This window comes from Staurois parvus, unplaced genomic scaffold (assembly GCF_062004578.1).
Source record: "Staurois parvus isolate SC_StPar_1 unplaced genomic scaffold, SC_StPar_1.0 ptg000694l, whole genome shotgun sequence".
Taxonomy (NCBI): domain Eukaryota; kingdom Metazoa; phylum Chordata; class Amphibia; order Anura; family Ranidae; genus Staurois; species Staurois parvus.
Window position 1 is genome coordinate 4,965,057 of NW_028318490.1, and position 19,661 is coordinate 4,984,717.

At 42.5% G+C, this 19,661-nt stretch overlaps 1 protein-coding gene across 1 annotated transcript; it reads right to left on the bottom strand.

Annotated features, from left to right (window-relative positions):
• Window positions 1-2,570: 2,570 nt before the first annotated feature.
• Window positions 2,571-9,538, bottom strand: TMEM223 (transmembrane protein 223). The gene is made up of 2 exons (XM_089652861.1): window positions 9,167-9,538; window positions 2,571-2,935 (listed from the first exon to the last, which is right to left on the bottom strand). Exons 1-2 carry the CDS (start codon window positions 9,480-9,482, stop codon window positions 2,643-2,645), a joined length of 609 nt encoding a protein of 202 aa, XP_089508987.1. The 5' UTR covers window positions 9,483-9,538; the 3' UTR covers window positions 2,571-2,642.
• Window positions 9,539-19,661: the final 10,123 nt, after the last annotated feature.

The window sequence follows — 19,661 nt, forward strand, 5'->3', positions numbered from 1 at the left end:
TCTTCCTCTTCTGGGATCCCGTGCTGATCCTCCTGGCCCCCCCCCCCCCCCTGCCAAGTGTCCCCATAGCAAGCCATTTGCTGTGGGGGCACTTGTGCGGGCTTGATCCCTAGCTGTGCTGTGTGTGTGTGTCCATAGGCACAAAGCTCAACTTGGCCCTGCTCGCTGCCTGTGATTGACAGCAACAGGAGTCAGTGGTGCTACCTCCATGTCCAGTGAGGAGAAAGCCATTGTACTCAACTTTAGTGCTGGATCAAGATAGGGCTTAGGTACACAGAATGTTTTTTACTTTGATACAGAGAATGCATTAAAATACTTCTACCTTTACAGCCATTTTAATTCAGCCATGAGAAAGTACTCTGAGAATTATGCCCCATATACACTAAACACAGTAAACATATTTGGTTCAGGAGCCCAAGTTGGTTACCAGTTGAATTCCACATGGAGTATATTGATCTAGTATGTTTGTTGATTAACACCCATCTCCAGACACCCTCCTTTTCATAAAGCTTTACTTATGTTTAGACTTTGAACTATAAATTGCTTTTGTATCTATAAATTAGTGAAGCGCTATAAATTATATATATATATATATATATACACACCATAGTGCCATTAATAACTCATAGTGCTCTGTGATAACAAGCTAATAAATTCCAAAAAATATATATAATAGGTGACAGACAAATAAATAAGTGATGTATCTTGTGTATCCAAAATAATTCATAAATCCAGCTATTAGGCTGATAACTGTGAATCACTCAAATAAATCATCCGTGTAAATATAAAGAAACAAACAAGTCCATGCAGGTGTAACTTATGAAAAAAGAGGGTGATCTTCACTTCTAGTGCACAAAATCCTCTAATGGCAGCAATGCCTGCTCACCTCCCCACACTGGGCCAAAGGGCTATTAATCTCCTCAATGACCGATCCTTATTGCAGATTGCTTATCCAGGGATTGCATGATTTCCACTCCACCTCCACTCAATGGTTATATAGGACACAAAAAAGAACCTCCCATAGTGCAATATTGTTTAATAAAACGAATTTAAAACATAATGGTTACACTCACATTTCTCTCCTTGTCAAAATCAGCATTTCACCTCATCCCATAGGTGTATAACATGAAACAAGGGAAACCAATATGGCCGCTGTGTCCGGACACAGTTCCTCATATGCTACCTGGATAAGTATAGCTCCTGCTGTACATCTGGGCAATCCCCAACATCAGTGAGGTTGGTAGAAAGGAAGACTGTTCTTGTTTTGTGTCTCCACTCACTAGCTCTGCTTTGCTATTCATAAATCACAGTCTGTGATGTTAGTGGAGCCAGCTTTAATTTTGAAGCAAACAAAATTCACAGTGAAGACAATTTATTGGTAAAGGACGAACAAAAGAGTGAAAACGTATGGAAAGGATGGTGTATGAAGTTGGGTTTTAAGCCTGGTACACATGCAAGTTTTATCTTCTATTCAACCCAGTGGGCTGAATAAAAAAAACTGACAGTTCACTGTACTAACATACGATTAGTACAGCAATCTCCCTTCTGCTGCGATTTGTGTTATGACAGCGGAATGTCCCCCTTTCCACAACACACCAGTCAGCGATCGCAGCTATTGGCTGCAAGCACCGATTAGATGCTGGTCAGCTGCAGGTTTTCAAAGATGCACGTTTGATAGAAGCTGATCAAGCAGCTGTATGCACAGGTCAAAAGCTGACTGATTTCGGCCAATATTAGGCCTGCGTGTACAGGACTTAAGCCCTTGATACTTATAGAACCAGTCACCAGACCATCCAGTTCAACAGCAGTGTTGGAGTGTATGTGCATCCAATGTATTTTAGGAATATTACACACCTGTAAAAGCCTCTCAAAAGTCCCGAGACTGCTGCTGGGAGATAATGTGGTGTCAGCAGTGCCATAGAGCTGTGTCACTCAAGTGACAGGTCTATAGTATTCCCCTTCACTCTCCCCCCACCCCCGCATCCAAGGTTATATATTGGTGTGAGGGTTATAGGACCTGGGTCAGCACAGAGAGTAATTAGACATTCCCAGAAGAGGAGAAGGCTATGATGTACAATGGGGAAGGGGGTTGTTCTAGGAGGCTGACTAGTTGCATTTTCAAAGGCATGTTGAAAGTGAACAAAAATAGTTTATGGGATGGAAAAAGAATGCAAGTAAGCATTTAAAATACTTCCATTTCTGAGTGCTACCTGCAACTGAGGACTGGTTCTATTTAAAGTCAAAACTGTGGATTCCTACTGCCCAGCCACAAGTTCTTACTCCATAGCTGTAACCAGGGTGTTTATCGAATTGGAGAGTGTTCAGTCCCAAAAAACCTCATTCATCAAAAGGAAGCTTTCTTCTGGCTATAAGGAGTTTGTAATGTAAGATGGACCATATGTACCTATTTTTTTTAATTATTTATACTTTCTACCATCCACTTCCCATTCTATTTTGTACTGCAGTCTCTGTACAGGAGATGCACAGACAGGCCTTAGTTGCAGATTTGCTTTATTCTTACCACAGGTAACTAACCTTAGCTGCGGATTTACTTGCACCAGTGTTAATACTTGATTGAAAAATACAACAATTTTATTTTTTTATTTTTTTTACATAAACAGGGCCATTGTATAAAACAGATGTCACAGCTTCCGATATGCTCCCACTGTGAGATCAAACAACTTGGCATTGGAAACGTGTCCTTGCTTGTCCATTAGGTAATACAAAGGGCGATCTTTGATCTTAAGAGGTATCATGGCAGGAACCTCCGAGCGATGAGCCATACAAGAAATGTGTCTTAAAGGAAGACTAAATGATGAACTAATCCCAAAAAAACCTGCAGTGACGATGGTTACTTTATCTCCTCCAGCATGAAGAATCACAGAGTTGACAGAGCGACGTGAGAACAACAAACCAGCTACCATTACAAGGGTACCTAGGAAGATGATAGGTAGACAATTAACAATGCACAATACTAGACAAAAAAAATACAATCTAGTCTGGTTTCAAATCAGCATTTGTAGTTTTGTTTTTTTTACTACGTGACAATTTATATATTAAATCTGCCAACAGTGTAAGGTAGGCCATATACATTAATCACTTTTTCATTCGACCAGCAGGATGAATGAAAAAAAGATGACCCGATTCCCCCATCCACAAACTGCAGACAGGGGAATCTGACAGCCAGGAGCCTTCCCTGACTTCAGAATACACTGATCAGTGCAGCCTACTAGATCAGGTGGCACTGATTGATCAGGAAAAACCTGACAGGCTGGTTGTACAGAAATAATCCTTTTTAACAGCATCAAGTCAGACTAATCTGATTGAAGTTTTTGATTAGATCACTAATGTTTTGAACCAAGGTGGTCAGCAAGTGGTTAAAAAAGTTTGTATTCGGGTTATAGAGTAATATTGCGCAGGAGCACTAACAATTATATAATATGAAATACCTTGATGATTATGGCTAATCAAAACTAATTTGTGGAAGTGGGAGGGCACAGAACTTACACAAAGGCCCTGAGATAGTTATACACGGCTCAAAAAAATTCAAAGAACACTTTTTAATCAGAGTATAGCATCAAGTCAATTCTTCTGGGATATTGATCTGGTCAGTTAAGTAGCAGAGGGGGTTGTTATTTCATTAACACCAAAGCAGCCGAAACTGATTAACAACAGGTGGACTAGAAGGGCAACAATGAGATGACCCCCTAAACAAATGGTTTTTACAGATGGAGGCCGCCATAAAATTTTTCCCTACTCATCTTTTCTGTTTTTCACTAGTTTTGCATTTGGCTAGTGTTGGATTTTAGACACATATAATACTTCTTCTAGTGTCTTGAGGCGATTATGAAAGAGCCATTGAAATAAAAAATGAAGTGTGATTTTATTCTATCACACAATGGTGTAAAATAATGTAAAGCGTATTATGAACAGTTCCATGTAGATAAAACTACTGTAAAAATAACAAGCAAAAGTTTACAGATAAGTCACCATTATTTGACATAGAAGTCCGGCCACGTGCTATTCTGTCCTTCATGTTCTCCTTGTCTTTCTCATGACTTTGTTGAAGAAGCCGGAAGTAGACGGAAATGATGATCTAGCAGCATGCACCTGTTGCAGCTTCTCAGTCGTGTATGTATGTGTGTGTTATGTATGAAAGTGTCAGTATTAGCGTGTGAGAGTCCCATGTTCCTAATGGACCTTTTTATCAGAATGAGTGTGTCATAACGAGAGATTCTTAATACCTTGTATGGCATAGAAGGGAGGGGACAACACTCACATAATGTTTCTGATGGACAGGAACATATGTATGCTGATGTAAATAATATTATAAGCTAATGATGTAACCCTCAGCTATATATTTAAATAATATAGCTTAAGAACATATCAATGTATAATCACTAAACTATATATGTATCAATGTTAGAAACGTATACCAAATACACACAGATACTATTAAAATACATAATGTAATAGTAAGTCACTTCTAATAACCTTGACATATACTACCAGATACTTTTACCCAACTATATCTAAATATAGTCTTCAGCTAGTTAGCTGTCTCAGCTAACTTACCCATATTTACTGTCTCAGCTTAACTTGTATATCTTTTGGTCTCAGCTATGATTGAAGAATAGTAATACTACCATTTGTCAAAAGACCATTCACACATATTAATATTAATTATGACTAATCATAAAAACCAAATATTTTGCAAGCTTGCCATCAATATAAGTGCCGAATCATAATTTTGATTAACAGCTAGGGTCAGCGTCACTACTGGTAGCATGCGGTGACACCTGGACCCTGCAGAGGTTGCACAGGCAGTCCAAAACCTCCAGGATGGCACATCAATACATGACATTTGCTGTGTCTCCCAGCACAGTCTCAAGAGCATGGAGGAGAATCCAGGAGACTGGAAGTTACTCTAGGAGAGCTGGACAGGGCCCTAGAAGGTCCTTAACCCATTAGCAGGACCAGTATCTACTCCTTTGTGCAAGGAGGAACAGGATGAGCACTGCCAGAGCCCTACAAAATGACCTCCAGCAGGTGAAAATCTCTGACCAATCAGGAACAGGCTTCATGAGGGTGGCCTAAGGGCCCGACGTCCTCTAGTGGGCCCTGTGCTCACTGCCCAGCACCACAGACCTCGACTGGCATTTGGCACTGGCACCCTGTGCTTTTCACAGATGAGAGCAGGTTCACCCTGAGCACGTGAAAGGGTCTGGAGAAGCCGTGGAGAACGTTATGCTGCCTGTAACATTGTTCAGCTTGACCATTTTGGTGGTGGGTCAGTGATGGTCTGGGGAGGCATATCCATGGAGGAACGAACAGACCTCTACAGGCTAGACCAGGTGTGGGCAAACCTTTTGACTTGAGGGCCGCAATGGGTTCATATATTGGACCCGGGGGCCGGACCAAGAGTAGATGAATGATGTGTATGTGTCATCCATAGTAAGTATAGTAATATTCCCCCATAGTAATTAATCCCCCATATAGTAATTCATCCCCCATAGTAATTCATCCCCCATATAGTAATTCATCCCCCCTATAGAAATTCATTCCCCATATAGTATTTCATCCCCCATAGTACTATTCCCCCCCAAGTAGTAAGCCAAGTCCCCCCTGTGTCAATTCACTTACCTTTGCTCCGTGCGTTCCTCTCGCCGTGTTCCCGCGCCATTCCGGTCTTCAGGGCGGACTGTGAGAGGAGCCTAGCTCCCCTCACGTTCGTCACGCTGCCCCGCCTACACACATCCTGACAGCCATCCTGACAGTATCACGATCCACGGGCCGGATTAATAGGTCCGCCGGGCCGTAGTTTGCCCATTGCTGGGCTAGACAATGGCACCCTGACTGCCATTAGGTATCGGGAGAAAATCCTTGGACCCATTGTCAGACCCTACACTGGTGCAATGAGTCCTAGGTTCCTCCTGGTGCAAGACAATGACCGGCCTCGTGGCGACAGTATGCAGGCAGTTCCTGGAAGATGAAGCAATTGATACCATTGAATGGCCCCAACGCTCGCTTGACCTAAATCCAATAGAACACACCCTGGATATCTTGTTTTGGTCCATCCGACACCACCAGGTTGTACCTCAGACTGTCCAGCAGCTCAGTGATGCCCTGGTCCACATCCATGGAGGAAACGCCCCAGAACACCATCCATCATCTCATTAGGAGCATGCCCCAACGTTGTCAGGCATGTGGGGGCCATACAAACTACTGAGAACCATTCTGAGTTGCTGCAATGAAATAGCAAAACGGACTAGCCTGCTGCATCATTTTTTCACTAATTTTTGGGGTGTCTTTGAATTCAGTCCTCTGTAGGTGGATAATTTTGATTTCCATCAAATGATGGGGCATCCTTACATTCCTAACACATTACCCAGTCCATATCAGTATAGCTATCCAGCATGAGATTTTTTTCCCCCATTGAGATATGGTGTGTTTTCAAAGTGTTCCTTTCATTTTTTTGGAGCAGTGTATAAGTGCAACATCTTCTAAACAGTGGACTTAACCTTTAGGGTCAGTTACCATAAAAATGCACTCCGGATGCATTTAACTCTATAGTTCACACCACACTCTGTTCCGGTGCAGTTTGCCATGTTCCAGTACAGTTCTGTGCAATAAAAATGAAGAATGTTCAATTTTTTTTTCTGCACCGGAAACTGACTGGAACTGTGCACTGGTGTGAACTATGGCCATTGGAATACCTGGAAAACAAGAGCATGCATTGTGATGCAGAAAAAAAAAAAAACCTCACACTGGACTACATCTAATGTGAACTAGCCCTACAGGTAAATGAACCCTGGAGTTAGGCTTTAACACTTAATTGTCCGTTGTGCTGCAAATCCATTCTTTGCGCCTTCACAGTGCTATGGATGTGATGTCACAGGTTAGTGTGTGTTGAATAGCCTGCCTTCCACTGAGCGCGGTATTCACACCTGCCTATCGCAAAGTGACACGGCAGGGAGGAAAGAACCACAGAGTCCAGGTGTGTGACAAACCTGGAAAGAAGCAAAGAACGGACTCCATGCTGGATAAAAGTAAGCTTGCACGTGAATTGCACAAGGACCACACCGCATTCCTATGCAATTCAGTGCAGTGCGATTGACCCTCTCATTTTGAATGGGCTCAAGTCACACTGCCCAGCACCAAAAACGTGCATATTTTTAGCTGCACTGCAACCAGATCGAATAGACATTTTGAACCACGCAATCCAGTACAGGCAAACACACTGCATTTGGGGTGTCATTAAAGCAGAGTTCCACTCAGTCTGTAAAAAAATAAAAGTCAGCAGCTACAAAAACTGTAGCTGCTGACTTTTCAAAAACAGCCACTCACCTGTCCCACGATCCCCGATTGCCCCCACTGCAGCCCGTTTCACCGGCCATCCTGTATTCCAGGAGGCCAGCATCTTCAGTGTGGGTACCTGGCTGTGACAGCTTGCGGTTTCACAGCCGAGTGCCCACTGCACATGCGCGAGTAGCGCTGCACTTCCTGAATGGCCACGTCGACTTCTGGGACCTGTCATGTGTCCCACAAGACTATGAGGAGGGAGGACAACTTGTTTCCGATCACCTAGGCAATCGCAGTAAAAGTGGGAGTGGGTACCTGTCAAATTTGGGTACCTGTTCCCCCCCGCTCCCCAAAGGTGCCAATCCTTAATGGGGAGCAGTCTTTAACCACTTGCCGTCCGCCTGCTGTTTATAAACGGCAGGACGGTGGCACTCCAGGGGCGGGTTGCCATTTATAAACGGCACCCGCCATTTCTAGCTGTGCGCGCTCCCTGGGAGCACGCAGCACCGCGATTCGGTGCCCGCTGTGTCCTCCGGACACAGTGAAACACCGATCGTTGGACGGGACCTCTGTACGAGGTCCCGATCATGTGATCACTGATAGGCCAATCAGTGATCACATGCAAAGTAGCAAGCAAGATGTCACTTGTGACATCATTGCTTACTACGTGTGAAATCTGTGAATGATCACAGAGGTCACATGGTACAAGGCTATTCACAACAGCCTTGTACCATGTGACAAGCTGTGACCAATCACAGCTCACTCAGTATTTCTCAATGGCTGCAAGAATGCAGACAGAGAGAAAGAGAAATGATTGCTTTTACATCCTATATGGGTGTAAAAGCAATCACTGTGTAAAAAAAAAAAAATCTTCATCACCCCCCACAAGTAGTACAGTGTCATCACTGCTAGGGTGACATTATGTAAAAAAAAAAAAATATATATATATAAAAAAAAATAAAAATGTAAACAAAATGTTTAAAAATTATCATTTTTGGTTATAAACTGATTTGGCTTATTTTTTATTTTTTTTTACTAAAAAGATAACGGAATACATTTTGGCCAAGATTTATAATGAAATATTATTTGCAACATTTTATAAGAAAAACACTTTTTTTCAACATTTTTGGACTTTTTCATTTACAAAAAAATAAAAATCCCAGTGGTGAATAAATACCACCAAAATAAAGCTTTATCTGTCTCAAAAAAATGGTAAAAAATTCATATGGGTACAGTGTTGCATGACCGCGCAATTGTCAAAGTGTGATAGTGCTGAAAGATGAAAATTGCCATGGACAGGAAGGGGGTAAAAGTGTCCGGACTTGAAGTGGTCAAAGCAGAACTTCCCCTTTTGGGTGGAACTCCGCTTTAACCAGACTAACTATAAATATATTTTTTATTATTATATTAAATATTAATATCTTTAAAGGACACCACTGTTTGATTTCTTTTTTTTCCCATCTGAGCGTCAGGATTATTTTTAAAGTCATTCAAGCAAGGTCATTCACACTTGTGCGACTCTGGGGTCCAAAGTCACATGACAAGTTGCAGCCCATGTTTCCCAATGAGTACCATTCATATCTGTGCGACTTCCAAGTCGCAGCAACATGAAAGTAATTCCGGCACTACTTTGGTCCAACTTTCATGCAACTTGACAGCCATAGACTTCAGTCTAAAAAAAACAATCATTCTTGGTCAAAGCCAAAGGCGCTCTCATCCAAAGTCACAAATGACAAATCGCACAATTTTGAAGCTGCACAAAGGTGAATGGAGCCTAATGGTGGCTGTAACCGCTGTGTTGTGTACATGGAGGTTGCATGGTGGTCAATGAGCCTCAATGACAGCTGCAGCCACAATGACATACCCACTGACAGGCAGCCCAGAGTGAACGCCGTCCTCCACAAGGGGGAGCCCATGTTCCTGCCATTCACCTCCCCGTCCTGCCCCCTGGTGCTGTGTCTGATGTCCCGCAGAGTCGTGAAGCCGAAGTGCGCCAAGTACGCCCAGAAGCCGGTCTGAGCCACACAAAACGCCCCCAACAGGCGGAAGAAGCGCGGCCTCCGGTGCTCGAACAGCACCACATCTCGGCCCACCGGCTCTATCTTGTAGTTCCGCGCTAGAAGCGCTATCTCCGGCTTCCACCGAACACACGACCGGAGCGTTCCAGCTAATCGAAACATACTGCCCCTAATGAACCTGCACGGGGCCTGCGTCGCGCCTTAGTGACGTCAGGACGTATTGCAGGGAGCGTGTGTCGGTCTACTTCCGGGACCAGAAAGATGGCGGCTTGAAGTTGTGTTGTGTGCTGCTAGAAGTAGGCCATTAAATCATAGCAGACATTATTGTGGGTCAGGTATTATTATCAAAGTTAAACATGGAAAAAACTGCATGCAGAGAGCAAGTATACAGCATACAGCCAGTGAACTAATAATAATGACTGAATGCCCATGGAGGTGTAAAACACAAGTATTCTTGGTCCAGGGGGTGCTACTGGTTCTGGTCCAGCTTGTCACTGTGTGCAAAATTGCACAAGGAACAAACTGTCTTCTGCAAATAATCTTTCCTGCATCTAAGTGGACCTTTACTCACCTTACAAACTTGATTTTGTGTGTCGGAATTCCTTGCCGGGGTGAGAGGAACGGCTCGAGGCCTCCTGGTGCATTCCAGGGGCTGTAGTAGAACCCGCCACGCTAGGGCTCTCAGGAAGCCGGTGTCTTGATGGTGTCACAAGAAAGATGGTGGTGAAGGACCTCACATGGTCGATTGCTGGGTGGGAGAGTTTGCCATTTCAGCTCAGCCCAGCATATCAGGTAAAGATGCAGACAAGATGCTACATGACTGTTAAGCTGGCCATACACGGGTCATATTCCGAAATAATTTTCTTCAGAAAATCTTTTCTAAGAATTTTTGTTCGAATTTCACACCATTAGTGGGGCACTGCAACGGCCAATTTTCGTGTGACCATCAAATCTGAGTGATTGGGAATGTTGGAGATTTTTTGAAAAACAAATTTCTAATCAATGATGGGAGAATCGTGTGGCAAATATAAGCAAAAAAGAAATGAGCGTGAGCTGTGACCTGGAAAGCAAACAAAATTCTTGGCCACGAAAATTCTTTTCTGCAGCAGCATGGGGTGAAATTGAAGGCTTGGTTGGTTGAATTTTGAAATCAATGGGGGCACCATCGGATTACAAAACGGACTAAATTTCCGATTTTCTAAAGAAAGTTCGTTCAGAATTTGACCCATGTATGGCCTGCATTAGGCTACATTCCCACCCATGTATTGGCCCAACAGCATGGACATGCAAGAACCTCAGTAGGGAGTCCCAGAAATGAACTGTAAGTGGCCCTGAAAGCAGACTGCATCCAGGGCTGATCAATCACAAGTGATCGCCACATAGCAACTACGTGCGATTGGCCGCAATTAGCTGCTGGGGCCAGCAGCCTCGTATTGCTTTCACGCATGACCTTTTAGGCATTAAATGTGCCTATCATAAAAAAACAAAAAAAGTATTTTCCAGAACCCAGAGAGCCACAGGTTGGGAATACAGCTAGCTATAGAAGTGAATGGCTGTACTCATGTAAATGTCAATGCTTAACTGCATTTGTGTTTACCAATACATGTGTGTACAATGTAATGTTCTGAATGTGACACATTCAGGAGAATACGCTAGGCATATTTATTGCGTAAGGATGTCCGTGAGCATTCAGCTAAGATCACAAGTGAAAATAAAAATGTATAATTCATAGTACAACAAACAATTACTGCTTCACATAGACATGAATTGGAAATAAAAACAGATGTGAACAAATGATGAAACAGTCACATGATCTTTGACTTACTTAGTTTGGTCGGCCTGGATTGATGCTCAGGGACAGGATCAGACGACACTTGATGACTTTCTTCTTCCATCCTTTTCCCTTTCATTTCTGCCCCCCCCAAATTTCCGTCTTTATACGTGTATAAAAAAATCTGTTCACCTGTTGTGGAGCCTTCCCGGTTGGCAGAACACAATGCTCACTGCTGGTGGCTGTATCTGCTGACAGTAATTGCATGTAGAAAAATATCTGACAAGCTGGCTATACTGAACTCAGTCGAAAGAAATCTCCTTTCTTGTAAGCACTGCCCCCTCCTGTGCACATTACCCAACCCCCCAATCCTGTATGCACTGCCATCTCCTGCGCACATTACCGCCTCCTCCCAGTACACCCTCCATATACACAGTTCCCCCTTCTTTTATCTTCTCCTATACATATTACCCCTCCCCTGTACATATTACCGCCCCTCCTGTACAGATTACCCCTTCTCTGTACATTTTACCTTCCTCCTGTACATATTAACCTCTCCTGTACATATTACCCCCTCCTGTACATGTTAACACCCTCTCTATACATATTACTACCCTCCCTGTACATATTACTCCCTCCTGTACATGTTACCCCCCCTCCCTGTGCATATTACCACCTTTCATTTTGCATAAAGGTAAAAAACCTCTGTGCAGAAGCCCCCCCTAATATTTACATGAGCCCCATTCTGATCCAGTGATGTGCACAAGAGCCTCGGCTCCCCAGGGACTCTCCCACTTCTTTGGCTGAGACTGCTGTCAATCATGGCCAGTGCGCCAATGAGGAGGGGGTGGGGCCAAGCCATGCTCTGTGTATGAATGGACACGCAGAGCAGCGGCTTGGGAGCGAGCCTGTTTGGGTGACCCCAGAGCAAGCAGCAACTCAGCAGGAGGGAGGGGCTAGGAGCACCAGTAAGTGACCCGAGAAGAGGAGGATCGGGGTTGTTCTGTGCAAAATCTCTACACAGAGCAGGTAAGTATTGCATGTTTGTTATTTTTTTGTAATTGCCTTTAATATCACTTTGAAGTCCCAAGTTTTTTCTTTTTTACTATGTTGTAATGGGAATGATAACTTTCAATGGTTTGATATTATTACAAACACCCCTCCCTTCCATACAGAAAAAGAAAAAAAAAAAGCTTTGGCTTGATACACGACTAGGATCAGGCCCAGAAATTTCAAGTGATGAGTTGGTTCCAGCACTGATTCCTGAATGGTCAGGACTCAACCGAACCTCTGCACGGTTTAGATGATTAGAGGAGCTTTGTCTGTGCACTCCACACTCACCAGATATGGTGGACTCCTAGCTTTTTGGGCTTAAGAGTCAAAATGCCTATTTCTGGTGGGATGTGCTCACAGTTATTTCCAGAATTCGGTGGTGTACCGGACCCATGGCTGTAATGTAAAAGGTTTGAACAAAGGGAAGCAAAAGGAACACTGATAGTGTAATATTATCATGCCATTTATTAACTATGAATAACAATATATATTACGCTCACATTTCATATATAACAAATAGCCTTGTAAGCCGTAAAAAACCTCAACAACGGTAATGCAGCAGTATAAAGATGGCTCCGGAGCGCCACTGGTTCGCATGTGCTCCACTCACCGGATGTGACGTCACACCAAATAGCTGGAAACCGGAAATTGCATCAACGTGTTTTGCCCATCCAACAGGGCATCCTCATAAACAATAATCTCCAGTTCCCGTCTTCTTTATATCTCGTTCTTAAGAACCCCCCATTCTAGTGACCCACTTCCTACTATATACTTCCTAAAGGATATACTGGCTTCAAAACCAATGGTTTAATATTGTATTTCCTACACCAAGCCATTCCGATTGCTGAGTACATCATATTACATATAAAAAATTAAAAATAGTTTTTAATAAATTATTAAAATAATGCGTATTGGAATAAAATAATGATAAAAAAGAATAAAGAAAAAATTTAAATAAATTAAATAAAAAATAATAGATTCTATGAGTAATGCAAATGTCCCAGAGAATATGCATTCTGACTAAAGGGAAAATGGGGTCACCCAGAACAAATATTCTAAGATAACTTTTACCAGTTGGACAGGAAACAATTCAAATCTATTTCTACATTTAACCCTTTCGGAGTCAAAGTGTCTAATTTTTTAATCCATCTAGTTTCGTTCTGTGATATTGATTTTTTTAAATCACCACCTCTCCAAAAGGGTTCCACCTTATCAATCCCACAGAATTTCAGAAGCGTATGGTCCTTATTATGAAACTTTCTGATAGGATAAACTATGACGCCTGAATCCTTTTTTGATGTTTCTAATATGTTCACTCAAATGCACTGCAAGTTTCCTTGTTCTCCCCACATATTGCAATTTACAAAGGACATTCTGAAAGGTAAGTCAGATGGGTGCTCGCACATGTGATACATTTCTTACTCTTAAAAACGTTTCCTTTTGTGTGTGATTGGAAATTATCAGTTCTCCTTATTCTACTTATTACTGTTCTACATGCTAAACACCTTCCACAGCTGTAAAAACTTAACTACTAAAAAAGTACCTACTTTATGGGGGGGGGGGGCAGGGGGGTCTATCACATTTTTTGCTAATTTGTTTCTCAATGTGGGTGGTTTTGTATAAATGAACTGTGGTGTCTTTGGCAATATTCCTTTGAGGAGCTCATCCTGCAAAAGAATTGATCAATATTTCTTAAACATTGCTTCTACCAACTTATGTTGTGGAGTATACCCCATAATGAATGCTATTCCATTGTCTTTCACTTTCTTTTTCTTATTTTTTAGCAATTCTTCTCTTTCCATTCTCTTCACCATATTCTTAATTCTGATTAGATACTTATTTTTATAACCTTTTTCTTCTAAGCTTTGTATTAAAATATCTGCTTGTTCCTCATAATCGTTTATCTAATCACAATTATGTTTGATTCTCCTTAGCTGGCTTTTTGGGATCGTGTTTAGCCATCTAGGGTGATGGCAACTGTGTTTGGGAATGTATCCATTCCTATCCACATCCTTAAGTGGGTACACGTGTACAGCTTATTCCCTTTTTTATATACAGTGAGATCCAAAAAACTAATGGACTTCCCATCTACATTTTCGGAAAAAAGATACTTATTATTACTAATCTCTTTAATTAACTCTAGGAAGAATTCCTGTGTTCCTTCCCATACAATAAAGATATCATCGATATATCTCTTGTATAATTTTGATTCCAGTCTCTCTTTTCCATAGATTGACTCATGGTCCCATTTACTCATAAAATGCTTCGCTACTGGGGGTGCATATTTGGCACCTAATGCAACTCTTTTCCTTTATCTATAGTATTTGCCTCTGTGTCAGAAGAAATTATTACTCATAACTAGATCCAGGGCCTGTTTTAAAAAATCTATTTGTTTTTTCTTCAGATTATTCTTTTTCTGTAAAGCCCACATCACAGCGTCCAATGCATCATCCTGTTTGATATTAGTATACAATGAATTTACATCTACACTAGCTAGGATGCAGTTCTCATTAATACCCATATTCCTTATAATGTTGATGATATCTTTACTATCCTTAAGGTAAGCAGGGAATTCTTGAGTCAAAGGCTGGAGAAAGATATCCAAATATTTTTCTACTCTTGCAAACAGGGTGTCAGGGATCCCGGGTCCTCGGCGGTGCGCGCATGTGCAGACTGCCGATCCATCCCAGCCGGCGAGCGCAGAGTCCTCGGCGAACGTGGCGGCGGCCGCGCATGCGCAGTAGCGATCGCGGCCGCACCAATGGGAGAACAGGGCGCTCTATTTAAAGCTGCCCTTTGCATCTCCAAGTTGCCGCAAGGTCTTGTTCCTGATCCTGTAAGTACGCTTCCTTGTTGCCAAACTCTGCCTGTTCTGACTTATGCTGACCCTCTCCTGCTCTGACCCCGGCTCGTTCCTGACCATCCTTCTGCCTGACCCTCGGTACCGCGCTGCCCGCTACCTGCTGAACCTGGCTTGTGACCCCGACCATTCTCCGCTTACTCCCCCTGTACTACGCTGCCCGCGCGATACCGACCCGGCTAGTCTGACCTCGCTCACTCCTAGCTGTCACCCATCCATCCCGCTCGGATCGGGATCAGTCATCCGTCCATCCCGCTCGGATCGGGATCTGTCATCCCATCCATCCGCTCGGACCTGTCATCCCCTTCACAGCAGGCTCATCCCGGGCACATACCCTCAGCGGGACCCCTCTGCCACTTCCGGGGGTGCCCAGGGGCGCGACCTGGTTCCAGTCTTGCACCAAGTCCATCCCCACCATCAGGGGCCGTGGTGAAAAGGCAGACTGGGACTTAGACTCCGCGTCCTGGGAAACCCCGTGCTGTGGACCACTAGAGATCCCGTTGGGCGGAGCCTGACACAGGGAATCCACACCACTGCTTGATCACTATGCTTTGGAAGTAAGCAGTGAGCGTACTTTCAGCACAGAACAGGAAGTTGCATATACAGTATGTGGCATCTGGGTAATAAAGTCTACCTGCTGTACTGCCACATATTTATTATGCAGGTGGGAACTGGTTAAAAATGAATAGTAAAAAGGCGAGGTTAGAACATATTGGCCCCATAAAAGATGATCAGGGGAAGCTGGTTACAAGTGACAGGGAGAAGGCAACTATAATAAATATATTCTCTTCAGTTTATACGAAGAAAGAGGAGGGATATAATAAACAAGACAATAATGTTAATAACACTATATTGAATGTATTATTGTGGCTGACAGAGGCCAGTGATAAAAAAAGACCAGAAAAACTTAATGTGGACATATCACCAGGACCAGATGGCTGATGAAGATAGTATCATTCGCAGTAACCGACATGAATTTATCCCCCTGGGATCCCCCTCAGGAAGTCACGTAATTAGTGATGAAACGCGTAGGATTGGGGCTTATCGGATGAAACTGAAAGACTGTACAGAGGTGACTGATTAATATCTGGATGTTAAAAACCTGTTTGTGAGCACAACACAGTGGTGATTTTGTTATACAATAGAAGGCATTGCTTTTATGGTGAAAATGTGAGTTTTTAATCTGGCAAATTGTAAAATAAATATTGTAAAGGGATAAAGCACTATTGCACTTTTCTACTCCTTTACATGTGAATGAGGGGAGGAAAGGACTGGAGAGTGCCTGGAAAAAGGATTCAATTTGTTAAGGTTATAAAGGATTACTTATACAGTATCCAGGTGAGGGAACATCTGATGGATGGGGCATGGTCTCAAGATATTATCCTATTGCATGATATATACGCATGTTTTTCATTGGTTCGAATCCCAACCACAGCACCACCTGCCTGGAATTTGCATGTTCTCCCTGTGTCTGCGTGGATTTCCTCCGGGTACTCCGGTTTCCTCCTACACTCCAAAGACATGCTTTTAAGTTAATTGGATCCTGTCTAAATTGGCCCTAGTATGTGTGTGTATGAATGGGAGTTAGGGACCTTAGATTGTACACCCCTTGAGGGTTAGGGACTGATGTGAATGTACAATATATATGTAAAGCGCTGCGTAAATTGACGGCACTATAAAAGTACCTGAAATAAATTGCTTGTAATAGGCTGCACTGTTATATTACTGGTTTGTGGTTGAAGATAAGACACTATGTTTTTCTCTTTGTATTCTGAGTGGAAGAGGATTTAAAGGGACATCATTGCAAATAATAAACAGATGGAAGAGATCCAGACAACGTTTAAAAAACACCATTTTATTGGAGCTGATATATAAAGGATTCAGGTGAGGTCCTTGATCTGGTGAAGGTGTCACATATTTCACAATTATTTCCAGCATGTATAACACACAAGGCACAATTGATAATTTAATCTAGAAAATAGAGTTGCTTGAAGGATAAGGCACTATGTGGTTTTATATTTTTCTACATGCACTTTGAGCAGAAGAGAACGTATGGAAGAATGATTTGAAATGTACACTACATCACAACATTTAATTGATCAGTTCCCCAGCAGATTGATTATAAAAAGTGATATTTGACCATACATGATTGTAAGGTCAAATGATTCAGGTGAGAGTACATCTTGACCCTTTGAATATAGAAGAAAAAGCCTGCACAAGCTCACAGATTTTTCAAGAGACATTTATTATTGATATTTAGTGTTGGGATTATATGTGAACCGGATGATTGATCACAAGCTTTATAATTTGTGTTTGATATCAGCATTGTACTGTTTGTTTGTTTTTTATAAAGGTCTTCCTGAAGAGGACAGCACAGATCAGAAAACTGGATGCTGTTTGTGCTGCCCAATGAACCTAGGAAAGGGCAGGCAGCATCCAAGGCATCTATTTTACATTGGATCTGCCAGTTTATCATTCAAGCCTATGGTTTGAAGGGTAAAGTCCCACACTTCAGGTGAGAGCACACTCTACCAGGAATGAGAGGGTATCTTGGGCAATCTGCCATCAGTTGCTCAGGTTTGCTAGGCCGCTACATGGTCTTCAATTCATATTCACAAGGCTCTACCAGGTGGATGGCAAAGATGCAGAGGCTTCTGCCTTTGGCTGCAGCATGTTATCAATGCCCGAGTAGGTCCTGAGGGATGGATGGTGGTGGCTATCATAGCGTCACCCTTCCTTCAAAGTTTATTTTATTGCTTTAGGACATCCCACAGTCATGAATAACCTGCTGTGTCCCATGATGTACGATAAAGACAGTTGGATTTTTTTCTACATACTTATCTGTAAAAATCCATTTCTTGGAGTACATCATGGGACACAGAGGTCCCTCTTTCTGGAATTTCATTGCTTGCTACAAAAACAGAAGTACTTTCTGTGTAGGAGGGGTTATATAGGGGAGGACTTCCTCTCCGATTGGTTGGCCATTGTCCATTCACCTATAGGAGGCATATAACCCACAGTCATGATTAGACTTTGTGTCCTGTGATGTACTCCAAGAAATGGATTTTTACAGGTAAGGATGTAGAAAAAAAAATCCAATTTTTACATTACAATTTACATTATTGCCTGAAGATCAGTATCCAGCTGAATCTCGTTAATTGTCCAGCATAATCCTTTTCGTAGAAACCACAAGAAAATAGGGGTACTGATGAGGCTCGACAGTACCAATAAATCTAGTAGCTCTCAATGATTGGCCCACACAATGTACCCAGAGTCTTCAGAGACTGATAAATACACCAGAGGGTTGTTCACAGCTCTGGACCCAGAAAGCACTCTGCAACTAACAGTACACAAAAGGTCTGGAAAGCTTTAGTGTAGAAGAGCCCAGTGCTTGATATCACATTCCAGACAGGCCCCACAATCTTTGGGTTTAGCAGGGTCTAAATATGACTAGTAAAAAGGGAACAATTTTCTCAAAAGTTAAGAGATGTCTTTCCCTACTCCTAGGACTCTAGCAAAAGACTGAAGCAGGACAGGAGCAGGAGAGCATATACCCGATTTACTTTTTTGTTTGCCAGTGTCCAAATCCACTTGAAGACAACAGTATAATAATTGAATCCTCTATCCCTTATGAAAAGGCTGGAATATATCCACAAACACACATCTGGCCTGTCATTTTATCCCACTACCTCTCATAACGCACATCCAACCACAGGTATATGACCTTACACAAGGTTGTATGTGGTGCCCACACATTCAGCGTAGTGCACGGGTGTCAAACTGGCAGCCCTCCAGCTGTTGCCAAAATACAAGTCTCATGAGGCATTGCAAGATTGACCGTTACAAGCATGAGTCCCAAAGGCAGAGGCATGATGGGACTTGTAGTTTTGCAACAGCTGGAGGGCCACCAGTTTGACACCCCTGGCATAGTGCAGTTGCCATACTGGAGAAGGCCTTCATTTAACGCCATCAAAACATCGTAATGTGACAAATGCAGAGAAATCATCAGTGTAACGAGGAATATCATTGTAAATTGCAATTTAATTTAGAAGGCACAAAGGACATATCTATAACCAATACATTTCCTTACATATTAACCTCTTTAAATCACAATGGATACCCAGAACATGTTGCTTTTCTACCTATTTACAACTATTTTACCAGTTAGGAAAAAGTCACCTTTTTTAAGCTTTTCATTATTTTGGGATATGTACAAGTAGTAAAGAGAAAGCAAAAGGAGAAGTGGAGGCAAACCAAGGTGGGTAGGAATATAGTCAAGACAGAATGATCTCTCTGTTGGGAGTCCCTCAGACACCCAAACATACTCCTATACCTGAAATACTATATTATAATGGTCAAACCTTTGAAATAAGTGTTGGCTAAGATCCAGGCTGAACTCTGTTTTACCCAAACCCATAGGGAAGCTGTCCCATGACAGTCACAGCCCAATCAGCTGCAACCATGGAATCCCCTGCCCTGCAGTCACACGTAACAAAGGGGCAGGGATGCTGGTGACAATGTTGAATTAAAATGGCCACAGATTTTTTTTTTTTTTTTTTTTTTTTAATACCATTGTCCCAATTTGCTATATTATGTCAATGTCCTCCCCAGCATCCCTGCCTCTGTGTGTGGCTGCAAGGAATTCTGGTGGCCTGCT

What these genes read in the sequence shown, in the direction of transcription:
- TMEM223 (XM_089652861.1), bottom strand. Translation starts at nt 9,482, where the DNA reads ATGTTTCGATTAGCTGGAACGCTCCGGTCGTGTGTTCGGTGGAAGCCG. An exon ending in TCTGGGCTGCCTGTCAGTGG is followed by an intron (nt 2,936 to 9,166) that starts GTATGTCATTGT and finishes TCATCTTCCTAG; the next exon opens with GTACCCTTGTAATGGTAGCT.